General features: G+C 36.9%; 1 protein-coding gene across 5 annotated transcripts in view; it reads right to left on the bottom strand.

Annotated features, from left to right (window-relative positions):
- Positions 1-13,507, bottom strand: part of rbfox3b (RNA binding fox-1 homolog 3b) — a 286,430-nt gene that overhangs the window by 202,798 nt on the left and 70,125 nt on the right. For 3 of the 5 annotated variants that reach the window (XM_079869289.1, XM_079869287.1, XM_079869285.1), the window contains exon 1: positions 3,607-3,822. The exons of 1 other annotated variant lie outside the window; for it this stretch is intronic. In XM_079869289.1, coding sequence (XP_079725415.1) covers positions 3,607-3,654 — 48 coding nt within the window. In that variant the 5' untranslated portion in view covers positions 3,655-3,822. Of the gene's footprint in view, positions 1-2,097; positions 2,178-3,606; positions 3,823-13,507 lie in introns of those variants that run through there. One more of the 5 variants, XM_079869284.1, reaches the window with a different exon arrangement.

Below are 13,507 nucleotides of genomic sequence, written 5' to 3' on the forward strand. Positions count from 1 at the left end.
ACAACTGAAGTACACACTTTCACTGTGTAGCAGGAGTATGTGATTTGGGACGCAGCCATGTTTGGATTGCCGTGACCTTCGTTCCTCCCAGTGAGCCTCGCATTGTTTCCTTGGACACGAGCGTTTGATGTAGAGCGGAACAACCTTCCAGATCTCATAAGACAGTGATGGGACCACACGTCTGAGACGAGAACAGCCTGTACACTTTCCTCTCTAAAAACTGACACTTACTGTCACAAAACTGTGTATAGGCGAGCGGCGTGCGCTGCGATGACAGTTATCTTCCCCGCTACACCCACGCCATTCCCTCCGCATCACTCCAAATGCGCTCTCTCTCTCTCTCTCTCTCTCTCTCTCTCTCTCTCTCTCTCTCAGACAAATGAAAGTGGAGTAGATTTAGCGGCGTACAGCGGCTCAGGGGGTTTAAGCTCCTGCGACTAGTATCATGTACCTTTCTTTTGCATCCTGTTTTACTCGCCGAATTCTGAAGGGATGTTGCATCATCAACAACACCTCACAGGAGCGTGTGTGAAGAGTACAGCGGCGGTTTACTCAAAGCCCAAACGTTACAACATGACAAAGTGCCATCTGTGGTTGTGTTCACAGAGACATCACTGACAACTGCTGAGGGAACTACAACACCACCGTACTGGAAACATCACAAACACTGTACTTACCAACCTCTCGAAATAGGCGTTTAATACAAGGAAATGGGAAAACACTATAAAAAGAAAACTTTTTAAAGGTGTGTCTCGTGAAAATATTTCCAGGTCTTATTTCACCACAAAAATAAAATAAATAAAATAAAAAATTAATAAAAAATAATAATAAAATAAAATAAAATAAACCTTAAAGGACATAAAATAGCCTTAATTTTCTTAATGCTAAATATATTATTCACCACAAAAATAAAATAAAATAAAATAAAATAAAATAAAATAAAATAAACCTTAAAGGACATAAAATAGCCTTCATTTTCTTAATGCTAAAATTAAATTAAATTAAATTAAATTAAATTAACCTTAAAGGACCTGAAATAGCTTTAATTTTCTTAACACTAAATATATTATTCACCAGAAAAATAAAATAAAATAAAATAATCTTAAAGGACCTAAAATAGCCTTAATTTTCTTAATGATAAATATATTATTTTAATTGTATTGTGAACTACAATGAGCACCTTAAATATCAACTTTAAATAAAGAATTAATTATAAAAGACACAAAATCACATTTAATAAGAATTTTCTTGAACCAAAAGTTCAAATTTAGCCACAAGAAGAAAACAAAAGCATTGAAACTTTTTGGGAAAACCCGTGCTATAAATTTGTATAACAAAAATAAAAACAGTTAAAATATAATGAGCTCCAGGCAAGGCATCCAAAATGAAACAGAAACCGAAATAAAATGTGAGCACAGATCCCAGATCAGCTCCATCTCACGAATTAATATTCATTAGCTGCACTTAAAGGGTTGGACTCCACTTACAGCCTGAGAAACTGAGCATGACAAACGCTTTATTAAAGTGAAAACACACCTATCCTCAACCAAGGGCGAGTTACACACTGACATTTAATGCTCAGGTTTGTTTTACAGGCTTGTTCAAATCTACTAGCATGACCCGACGCAACAAGCACCACTAATCAAAGACATGAGCATCAAACAAAAGTGTGAATCATAAAGTCATTCTGTGAGTCAGATAGAAAAGCCTGTAATGAATCTTCTGTTGCGCACACAAACAAACAGCAGTATGAATAAACATGTTGTTCTGAAAGAGAAACACTACTGAAGAGTTCAACTAATGACCACACACACACACACACAGAGAGAGAGAGAGAGAGAGAGAGTAAATGCTTTCCTAAACAATACCATCATCCGTTCTCTCTCCATTCAAAGTACTTTACTGGTGACATACAACAATACCAAAAAGCATCACAAACAGTGACCAGTAGGAAATACACCCAAAGCAGAATAGAATAGAATAGAATAGAATAGAATAGAATAGAATAGAATAGAATAGAATAGAATAGAATAGAGATTTAGAACACAGCTGTCCAGGAACTCTCTACACACACTGACTGCAGAAGTGAATACTCACACAGACGCTCACGATCCTGAGCGATCAGCACACGCTCCTCCACAACACAACACAACACACACACGGCTCCAGTGATCCACCAGCTACAGATGAGGAACACCAGCAGAGAGAGTGATGGAGCGAGAGAGAGACGAGAGAGAGAGAGTGGGAGGAGAATACCGTCACACACACACACACACACACGCGCGCGCGCGCACGCTCATCTTATCATCACACACTACTACATTACACATGATTCACACAAGGCTTAAGCAGGGTCTACAACAATATAGCCAATATATTACATTTGATTCTTTTTATTATTAAATTAAATTCACATTAAAATAGGTGGTTGGTTGGCAACATAGCTAGTGACTGAATCCTTGTGACAGGAATACAGTACACACACACACACACTCACATAAACACACATACACGAACACTCACACAAACACGCACGGCAGTTGTTTTTGTGTTTAATTTAAAGTCTAAAAAGAAATACAATTCAATGTTTTCATCAGTTTAAATTGTTTTCTATTTTAAAAAAATATTATTATTTATAATTATTCTTTGTTCTTTAGTGACATTCTTGTAAATTGGATGGTGTGTGGATCTTATTTCAGCAAATTACTGTTATATCTATTCCCAGCTAGTGTTACAACTCACCCCAATAGTTTATATAGCATAGGTTGTAACAATGGAACTCTTTGTGTTTGACATTAACTCACATTATCTGTGATTGTGTTGAACATCTTCAAGTGAGTAGCCTAATATTTGTAGTAGACAAATGTGGTTACCGTGTATCCAATTTTGAGAGATCTGGCAGAAACAACCACTGAGTTGCTGATGCTCAAACAAAAAGTGTTACTTCCATCCTCGGTCTCCCCTACTGTATTAAAAACATTGAATTTGTTAAAAACTTATACAATACATTTTTTATACCAGAAATAGTTACAAATATATTGATCTCCAGACAAGATATCTGAACTAAAATCAAAACAGAAATTAAACATGAACATCACACAAATTATCAAGGTAACTTGATTAATAGTCAATAGCTGCATTTAAACTTCTCCTACAGACCGACAAACTCATGAGGATCTTGTCAAGTTTACTTCGCCAAATTTAGAGACTGGGCTTTGCAGTTTATCTCGAACACACAACAAAACTCCATTTATAACTTAAAGGTTCTACATGAAATAATGTATTAATCGTCTTTTTATTTTCAATGTGAGAACAGCTTACAAAACAAGACCTTCCCCGACTTCCTTAGTTGTCTATGAAAGCCGATTTTTATGGGTCGGTTTTGCCGGGAAAATCAAAACATTAGGCTATGTCGAGAGCCTCTTCCGTTCAAGGACACATGAAATGAATGCTCACAAAGTTCAGGATAATGCTAAAGTGATGATATTACATTGATGCCAATGTGTCATGCAAAGAAAGGATTAATTCAAACTGTGGTCTCACATTGCCAGATCTATATTGACTTATGAAATATACTTTATAATCAAACTATGTCATTTTAATTACCTCATCTGTCGACATGATGCCGGTGAATCGAGGAGCTGGTTCAAACATATCCACATCGCCATGATCAGATGCTTTCTGAACTGCTGTTTCCTCACCGCTGTCATTTTTGTTGTGTTTTTTGGCATCCGGAAAGCGCGCAAAACATTTACATATTCATCTAAACGTCGCTCACAGCTGCGTGGACGGTGTCGGGATGTTCATTATCCCTGAAAATGTATTTCCAGCTTCTGTTTACTTCTAAGAGAAGGACGAAAAAAAAGATATTTGCTGTGAGTAACAGGCTTTGAAACACGTTCAGTCTCTGGTGCACGAGCTGTTACTGCTGGCTGCAGTTCACTTAACGGCCACTGGGCTTTAAGCGACGGACATGAATGAGTTCAAGGTACATTTCCAATTTCCCATAGCACTGTTTATTTAACATTAAATCATGAATGAAGAATTTCTATATAACAAATACCTTTTTAAAGGCAAATGTGTTTATATCTTGATGCAACTTTTAAAGTTCCCCTGTGGTCAAAATCACCCTGTTTTATGCTTTTTCAGACAAACGATGTGCGAATTCATGTCAGCACCATTGCTGAGTATTTTCTCCTTAAAACTGCAGTGAACCAAAAATCACTGGTGTTTCTGATGTCACAAACCTTGTAACCAATCAGATCAACGTGTGATTGTCAACAGTGAATCTCTGAGCTGCTGTGAGTGAGTGGAGGCGGGGCTCATTTGCATATTAATAGAACTGCGAATACTAAATGAGGCAAGGGTGTCAAGTTACATTCAAGCTATTTTAAGGCATGAAGAAAAAAATTCAAGGATAAAACACTTAAAATGTAATTTTGGTGATCAAAGGGGAGTTTTAAGGGATAAAATAGTTTTTAGGGGACTATAGTTTAACACTCTTTGTATGCATATTTAACTATCATGTGAACTCAAGTACACATTTAGGCTACAGTGTAATGTTATATTGTTTCACATTTACTTCAGGACTTTTTTGTGGGATAAAAAAAGGCTACAGGCTACAACTGACTTTTCTTTGCGAACGGTCTATTACTCTGTGTCTCAGTTACAAAACAAAATGCTCCGAACAAACATATAATCCTCTGACATGATCCGGGGCGCCATTAAAAAAAAAACATCCACTTGTTTCCGACGCTGGGATCCTTCTGAAGTCTGTACAGAGATGCAAACCATCTGTTTCAACAGGACAAAGTGAACGTTCTTTCACTCTTCCATTTGTCCTGTTGTCGACAGACTCAACCGCGTGGAGTGTGTCAGAAACTGAACACACATCTGTATACTGTCTCAGTGTAGACAGCAACTATGATTATAATGGATTTATTTGCTTTTGACGGGACGCTCACATCCAGTCTAGGCAAATGTCAGCCTTTAAGCGCCTGAACGCCAGTGGGCGGGGCCTATGATGCGATGATTTATAACTATTGGTCAGTGTCTTGCTCTGGAGGCAGTCATATGCAAATGTGTTTGCCCATGTTACAATATCACAGATCCCGCAATATCAAAAGAACAAGGTGTTTTTAGAGCTTGCTTAAATAAATGCTTTGTTTATAATGTGGAGGATGTTTTAAGATATGAAACTTGCAGGATGTTTTAAAGACTCTTATTTGTCAAAAGATCAAGGCAAGTTTTGATTTCTGATATTCATGTCATGACCCCATAAACATGTATTCACACAAAAAATTGTTATTGTAAATTGTAATATTATTTCACAATATCACTATTTTTACTGTATTTTGAATCAAATAAATGCACAAGACTTATTTCAAAAATATTTTTTTAAATCTTACCGACCCCAAATCTTTGAACAGTAGTGAATGTGTAAATTTGTCTAACGTCTACATTTCTAAAGTTATACATACACTATCTTTCTGGTAACAAAATATAAACACTTCACACATGTATGTCGAAGTGCTGTACATACAATGTCTACATTTCAGAAGTATAGTGTACTGTACTTATATGTATCTTAACAGCCTCCTGGGATGGGTTCGCACTGTGCAGATTGAAGACCAAACACCTGCACACACACACACACTCCTCCCTAGCGTAACTCATTAGCAGTCTGGCACAGTGAAATCACAGAAGCCGAATAAACGGAGGGGAAGTTGTGAACGGCTCAGACGTTTAGTGTTTACATGTGAAATCCCTCAGGAGCAACGCAACTATCTGTCATCCCGAGAGCTTTCCTTAGGAAAACACGCACCGATCTGATCCGCCTGATCAGGAGAGACTATAGTTTATAGTGGTTCTCAATGAGGGGCCGTAAAAGATGAATACCTTTTTATTAATAAATTAAAATGATCTGCCTCTAAATTAATTTTTTTTTTTTTTTAAAGTAAACTAAAGTCATATTTCAGTAGCAATTTATTTTGATGGTCCACTTTAGACACTCTAATAACTATTGAGCAATTTTGCAACTACATGTCAACTAACTCTCATTAGAGTATTAGTAGACTGTCTGCTTAATATCTGATAACAATTTAACACTCAACAGACAATAACTACTATGTATAAGTAACCTCTCAACTACATGCCATCTTATCAATCTTACCTGATAGTCCAATGCAGTGAGAGTAAGTTGCAAAGTTTCTTATAGTTTAATTAGTCTAAAGTTAAATTAAAAAGTCTAAAATCTAAAGACAATTAAATTAAGGAGTTGCATATTTCTTTTTTTACATATAAACTGATAGGCCGAGTTTTGAGGGGAACTTCTGTGTTTTGCTGAAATTATTTCACCAGCTGTCAGATAAAACCATCATTTCAGCACTAAAAACACTTTCATATTTTCTTTGACATGAAACGTTTGGAAGAGTTTTAAGAAGCACAAAGCTGACAATGTCTCAAACTTTCTAAACAAACTCGCACCTTCAACTGAAAGCAGAAGCAGACGCACAGGTTTCTGCGTTTGCTGTTTTAATCTGCTGATACTTGACAGAACAGTGAGATCTGAGCTTTACCTTATTTCACCGCGGTAACTAAGCCAGAGGAAGAGTTTGTTCTGCTGCTTTTGAAGGTGAGGAGGCGCAAACACAGGGTTCCCACAGTGGTGAACTTCCACAACCTTACCATGACCTTATAGATTGCCTGGGATAAAAGTTTTAAAAAAATGCATTTACAAAAGAACAATGGGTCTCATTCACTAAGCATGTGGTTATCTACTTTTACGGAAAATATATACAACTGAAACCACACATACGCAAAAACCACATACTCTGGACGTCTGTATAGTTGTACAATTTACAATATTATAATATTTCATCAAATGTGAAAGAGTAAGAAAAGCAGTTACAGTTTGAGCTGTGAGATTTCATCGTATACAGAATTTCTATATTGTGCGTCCAAATATGAAAATGAGATCCAATTTCTAGCCAACAAAATATTTCAGAGGAGAGCACAGCTGAATATAAAAACTAATAAGGCTGTTATGTTGTGAAGGTTGTGAAGAAAGCATGCGGTCACTCACTTAGGACACTTCAAATTCATTATCATTGGAGTGAGGTTAAGAAAAAATAATGTGCGTACACCAATTAGACCAATTTTTTGGTGAAAACTTCTGTGCGTCCAAACACAAATTAATCCACGCTATTATTGTAAAAAAATTCTGCTGATTTGCAAAAAAAGCTAAATTAGCTAATTTCATGATGCCAAGTTCAAAAATATTATTCATAGCTTTCCATCACATAATTTTTCACAAAATAAGGAGGAATATTTTTCTAATTATATGTGTATCATGCACTTATCAAATGTCAAAAAAATTAATTTACAATCTGCAAAGTGGAAAAATATGTTCAAATACTCCATTTAATTTTTTAAAAACTTAACATAAATGCAAGTATTTTTCTGTCGCTGTCTGGGTGTAAAACACCCACAGACAAACCCACAAAAAAACTTCTGGTCACGTTTGCATTTTCTTCTGTTTCTGGTCAAAATTCTAACCTGGAAATCAGGATTAGGCATAAAATAATGTCATGCATGGAAAAATCGGCTGATAATTAAACAGACAGTTGTAACCCGGCTCCGAGGAAGACAAGAATCATGTTTTTCTGTCAGTTTTTAAGGGATAATACAAGACGTCTTCACCTTACACACTGGTTATAAAAAAGCAAAAACGCTACGAATAATAAATTATATTTTTCTAGAGCAAAACAACACTATTTTTGGAATCAGCACCCCAAAATTAGGAAGAAACAAGTATTGGATTTCACTCAGCAAATATGACGTTGACCCAATTTCTCCAACAAAATATTTTAGAGCAGAGCATAACTGTACATGAGAACTAATAATGTTGACAATAGACTTTCTGGAACATGAGGAAGTCGTTTCAAAGTTGCTTTCCCAACACTGAGCACCACAAAGACGTAATGACTGAAAGTGTCCCGCGCGAAAGCCCTCTGAGAAACATCTGCTCTGGGTTTAATCAGGACGAGGGTCCGATTGGTCCACATCAGTGTTTCCCTCCACACACACACTCATCGACTGCGGTGGCGGCGTCTTCCAGCAAATGAAATAACGAGGGGTTTCCATAGTGACTGAATCTGACTCGTGTGAAGGATGAAGCCTGTTCTCCAGGGGTCCCCGGGGAGCCCACAGCTCTACATCTTTCCCTTTCATACTTTCTCTCTCTCTCTCCTTCTTCTTTCGTTTCTCTCTCTGGAGCAGCGTGTGCTTTAGTGTGCGAGGGGTAAGTCTGCGTGTTCAAAGCGTCAACTCAAACTCGGCATCATTACCGTATCGGAAGCGCGAGGAAAGGCGTCGGTCTCTCTTCTCTGACCTGCGCGTCTCGTTCAATCACTCCAGTCTCTTTTTTATTTCACCTTTATTTGTCTTTCGTAAAGGCAAACCTTTACCTGTGAAACCTCTGTGGAATTGAGAAAAAGGAAAACAGATAAAGGAAGCGTGATCAGACAGTCCGACCTTGGCCTGTTCAACTGGACGAGGAGGAGAGACAGCATGGACTGGTCAAAATAAAGATTTTACTTGCTTGTTTTGAACTTCATTAACATATGACAGCCCACATTTACATATCAACATCTACTTTGAATGATTAAAGAGTTACACAGGAGATCTCAACAATGTCTAAAACTGCGCTCAGGTTTGCCAAGATACAAAAGTCAAAGATCCCAATAATCTTAAAGTCCCCATGTGGTGAAAATCCAGCTTTTAATGTTGTTTATATGTCTATGTGGTGTTTTTAATATGCTTTAAGACAAACCATGTGTAAATTCATAAGTCGACACCATTGCTGAGTATTTTCTGCTTAAAACTGCAGTGAACCAAAGACAGTCTCAAAAACACGGTTTGAAATCGCTGGTGTTTCTGACGTCACAAACTACCTTGTAACCAATTAGATCAACGTGTGATCATCAACCAGTGGATCTCTGAGCTGCTGTGAGTGAGTGGAGGCGGGGCTCATTTGCATATTCATAGAACCACGTATACTAAATGAGGCAATAAGGGTGTAGAGTTTCAAAGTTACCTGAAATGTAATGATGTAAAATATTTTTAAAAATTAAGTTATTTCAACTAGTTGCAAAAGCAGCATTTTAATTTAGTTCAACTTGATGTCGGCCCTACTAAAATAACTAAAACTGAAATAAACATGATTAAAAACTATATAGACATTAATGCAAATTTCAAAAATACTAAAACTTTAACTCAAATTAGTTAGCCATTAAGGCCATTAAAAAATGGCTAGTATGTCAGTGACACTAAAATAACCTTGAAACAAGCCTTATAACTCATGCAGTGTTGCTTCTCAAGTATACGCCTACGTTTTTTCTCAAGGATTTTGAGATATTTACTAGAAAGCAACTCAAAAATATGAATTAAAAACTCATTAAGAGTTCTAATCACTTGACTGTGGGATGTTTCTAAGAGAGCAGATACTTTATATGTCAGAATGACAGAACGCATTGCAGATTATCCAACAGAGTTTTTCAAACTTGGTAATAAAAAACCAGTAGATGTTTGGTTACTGCAACCTCTTCGGCCTCTTTCCCTTCGTTACCGTCCATCTTCCTCTCGCTCTCTGCTGTGTTTTCTGTCACAGATCGCCACAGGTGACCGGATCATTGATCGATTCGAGACACACACACACACACACACACACACACGCGACAGGAAACAGCTGTCAGACCCACTGAGAGACAGAGAAACACTTATACTACAGAAGCAAAGGCAGAGATATATTTAGCACAGGCCATCAAACGGAAGAGTGATGAAGACTGCGAACAGAGACGAGTTTCATCAGAAACACAACCGGCGTAATTGTGAGACGCACGTTACTCTGTCCATTGACCTGAACACTCAGACATCGAGTCATTATGAATAATTTAAGAACGGCAAGCAGAGCATCCAACTCATATTTCATTAGAATCAGCATTCACACACTCTCGTTCACGAGACGGAAACATGTCGCTGTGATCTTCTGGGAATACAGCGAGCGACTGTGTGCATTTCTTAAAGAGTTGAAAAGTGACTTCTGCATGCCTATTCAAAGGGTTAAATGAAGCACACACAAGACACAAGTTTTAAGTTCGCATCAAAAAGTCTTAGATTTGCCAGAGTGAGTTGAGAATGGTAGGATCTTCGGACTCAGTGCAGTCAAGAATGATAGTGTAATCGACACACACCTATGTGATTGGTTACCGTAAAGCAAAATGAAACAAAAACTGGGAGTTTTTAAATATGCACCGGTTAAAATGTTCATTATTTAGCCTACATATACGTTCATGGCATCCCAAATCTTTATGACGCACCCAAAAATGTTTAATTGGTGACACTTTAAAAATAAGATCTATTTTATTAATATATATGCTGTAGAAGTATTGTTCATTGTTAGTTCATGTTAAGTTAATTATTGTTAGTAAATGAAACCTTATTGTAAAGTGTTAATATACTTTTAAACATTTTGCAACTTTCAAAACATTCCCACAACAGATGCTGTGCAAGATACTAATTTATATATATATATATATATATATATATATATATATATATATATATATATATATATATATATATATATATATATGTATGTGTGTGTGTGTGTGTGTGTGTGTGTGCGTGTGTGTGTGTGTTTAGAAATGTATATGTTGGATGCAATTAATCATATATATATATATATATATATATATATATATATATATATATATATATATATATATAGTGTGTGTGTGAGTGTGTTTAAATAATTTAACCGATTTCAACCTAATTTTTTAAGTTATACAATATTCAACTAGGCAAGTAAACAAAAAAAAATGTTTATTAGATAGTAATAATAATAATAATAGAAATAACTTGTACAGCCAATTTGATTATACTTAAAAAGGGTTAACCCATGTCATCTAATGGCAATATTGCATGAAAGTCATGTTAACAGTTTTTTTTCAGGTCGGGGTTTGTGTTATGGGAATAAATACAGATTCTTTAAGTGAAATGCTTTGCTCGTGGGCACAGAGGTTCAGGTTACAGTCAAGTTTACAGCTCACATTCTGGAGTTGATATAAAGTCAACTCTGTTGTGTCAGTCCAGATCCCTGATCCCTCACTAAAGCTACACCTGCAGCGCAAACGTCTCATCCTCAGCATCCCACAGGAGTCTGCGTGAAGGTGTGAGGTGAAACTCCCACACGTTTCTGCAGTCGGTCTGTCATGTGTCTACAGCGACAGATGATTCCCTCATTATTCCTCAAACTTGAGACGTTACTCTACTTCACTCACAGGAACAGAACACTATTACAGCCAGAACTGGAAGGAAATGTGCTTAAAGTCACTATGAAATCAAAACGGACTATTCTTATTTTTATGGAAATAATCAACGCATTCTCATCCTAGGGCGTCATATACTGACGCTTTTGACATTTCGTCTACATCGAACGCACATGGCACCCTTTAGCGTCAATATGACACGCACAGACCTTTGTTCGGTGGGTAGGTTGGGGAGACCGCTAGGAGGCGCCTTCTGGCCCATATCTAGGCCTATCTGCGTCTCATATTGACGCTAAAGGGTGCCATGTGCGTTCGATGTAGACGAAATGTCAAAAGTGTCAGTATATGACGCCTTAGGATGAGAACGGGCTGAAATAATTCATTGTTGCACATCATTATTTTTTTATTTGTTGTGCCGTCCGTCATAATCTTTAATCACAATAATTTCCCCTCCCTCTTGCAGTTCATCTCTTCTCTGATGACGAGGGCGGGGCAACCTGTCAATCACATGAGATCAGCCAATAGCAATCCACAATCATCCAATCAATTCCTCACAGACAAAATCAAGCCCCGCCCAACATTTGTTCTTGTTCCAGAAGCCGTTTCACTCGGATATATGTCACAATAGAGAAGAAAAGACTAGTGCAGCATCCTGTTTATGCCGACTTCAATCGTCATGTAATTAATAGCTGTATACCACAATGCTAATCGCACAACTTGACTTTCCTTTCTGAAGTGAACCAGAAGAAAAATCAACCATGATTTTAACTACTAATCTACTTTTTGACTTGCCCAAAGTTAAGAGATTTAGGAATCGAGAGAACACAGAATTGGATTATTGTTTGTGGTTTAGCGCAGGCCTATTTTCATGGCAAGAAAGGTTCAAATATAATAAAATGTAAAGTAAAATCTCTATATACATTTTTAGGAAAACCTCTCTTAAAATAAAATAAAATAAGGGGGACAAATCAATACAAATACAAATCTAAAATGCTTTTTTTTTTTTAAATGATCGTGATTTTAACGGTAAAAGACCGTAAAAAACTGTTAAGAAAGTTTCCGTACTATACATTTTTTTTGTGAAATAATATGTTTCTTCATAGTTTATCTTAGTTTTTTTTCCAATCAGTTATGTACATTAGGGTTTTATGTTACATTTAATGTTGTTAAATTAATGTTTATTGCATTTTTAAAATTTCATGTGTGTTACCATGATGGCGTTTAGTGTTTGTGTGAATGAAACTGTGAAGCTTCTATATGTTAGTATTATATTTCTTGTGGAAAAGCTGCTTGTTATGAGCTATGATTCATCATGTGACTCTCATCACCACTGTGGTTGGTTGTTGGTAGTGTATTACAATGGTACAAAACAGATTTAGTACTTAAATTTACAGTAAAGAAATATATATTTACTATCTGATATAATGTTTTATATCAATTAAGTTAAGTCTGTAAAAACCTAAAATGTTGCTACCGTATTTTTTACAGTCAAGTCCTGGCAACCACAGCTGCCGGATTTTACCGTACAATTTTTTTTCTTTTTTTTTTTTTTACAGTGTAGGCTTTAAGCAAAATACAATTTCAATCTTCTTTGCAGGTGAAAGTACATAATTGATGCAATACTGTTATGCAATAATGAGTGTGTGTGTGTGTGTGTGTGTGTGTGTGTGTGTGTGTGTGTGTGTGTGTGTGTGTGTGTGTGTGTGTGTGTGTGTGTGTGTGTGTAAACCATAGACTGTAAAAAAAGATGGACGACGCCCCTTCGCTCTCTTCCATTGATGAGAACTGAAGCCGCCAGAGTCCCGATATGGCGCTGACATATTGGAACTTGAGTCTGCGCAGTAGCGATCTCGGGACCAGACCTGCGCAGTCGTGAGCAGGAAGTAAAGCCGCGAAATCAACGATCCGCCCTCACTCTCGCAGAATGCACTCAGGGAGAGTGGATTCTGCACACTTTTTAAAAAATTGATTGCAGTACGACACGAGGCTTGTTAAAATAAAGTAAATACAATCTCCTCAGTCCTCCGAAGATCCCGAAAAAAATGTCCGTTGGTGCTTCAGTGACTACTTCGCTCAGAGAACCTGTCAATCACAGCTGTCAATCATGACGTTACACCACCGCATCACGTAACTAACTAAAAAATAACTTATTTTTGAAACAGACACTTGAACTTACA

This window comes from Squalius cephalus, assembly GCF_949319135.1.
Source record: "Squalius cephalus genome assembly, chromosome: 1".
In the NCBI taxonomy this organism is placed as follows: domain Eukaryota; kingdom Metazoa; phylum Chordata; class Actinopteri; order Cypriniformes; family Leuciscidae; genus Squalius; species Squalius cephalus.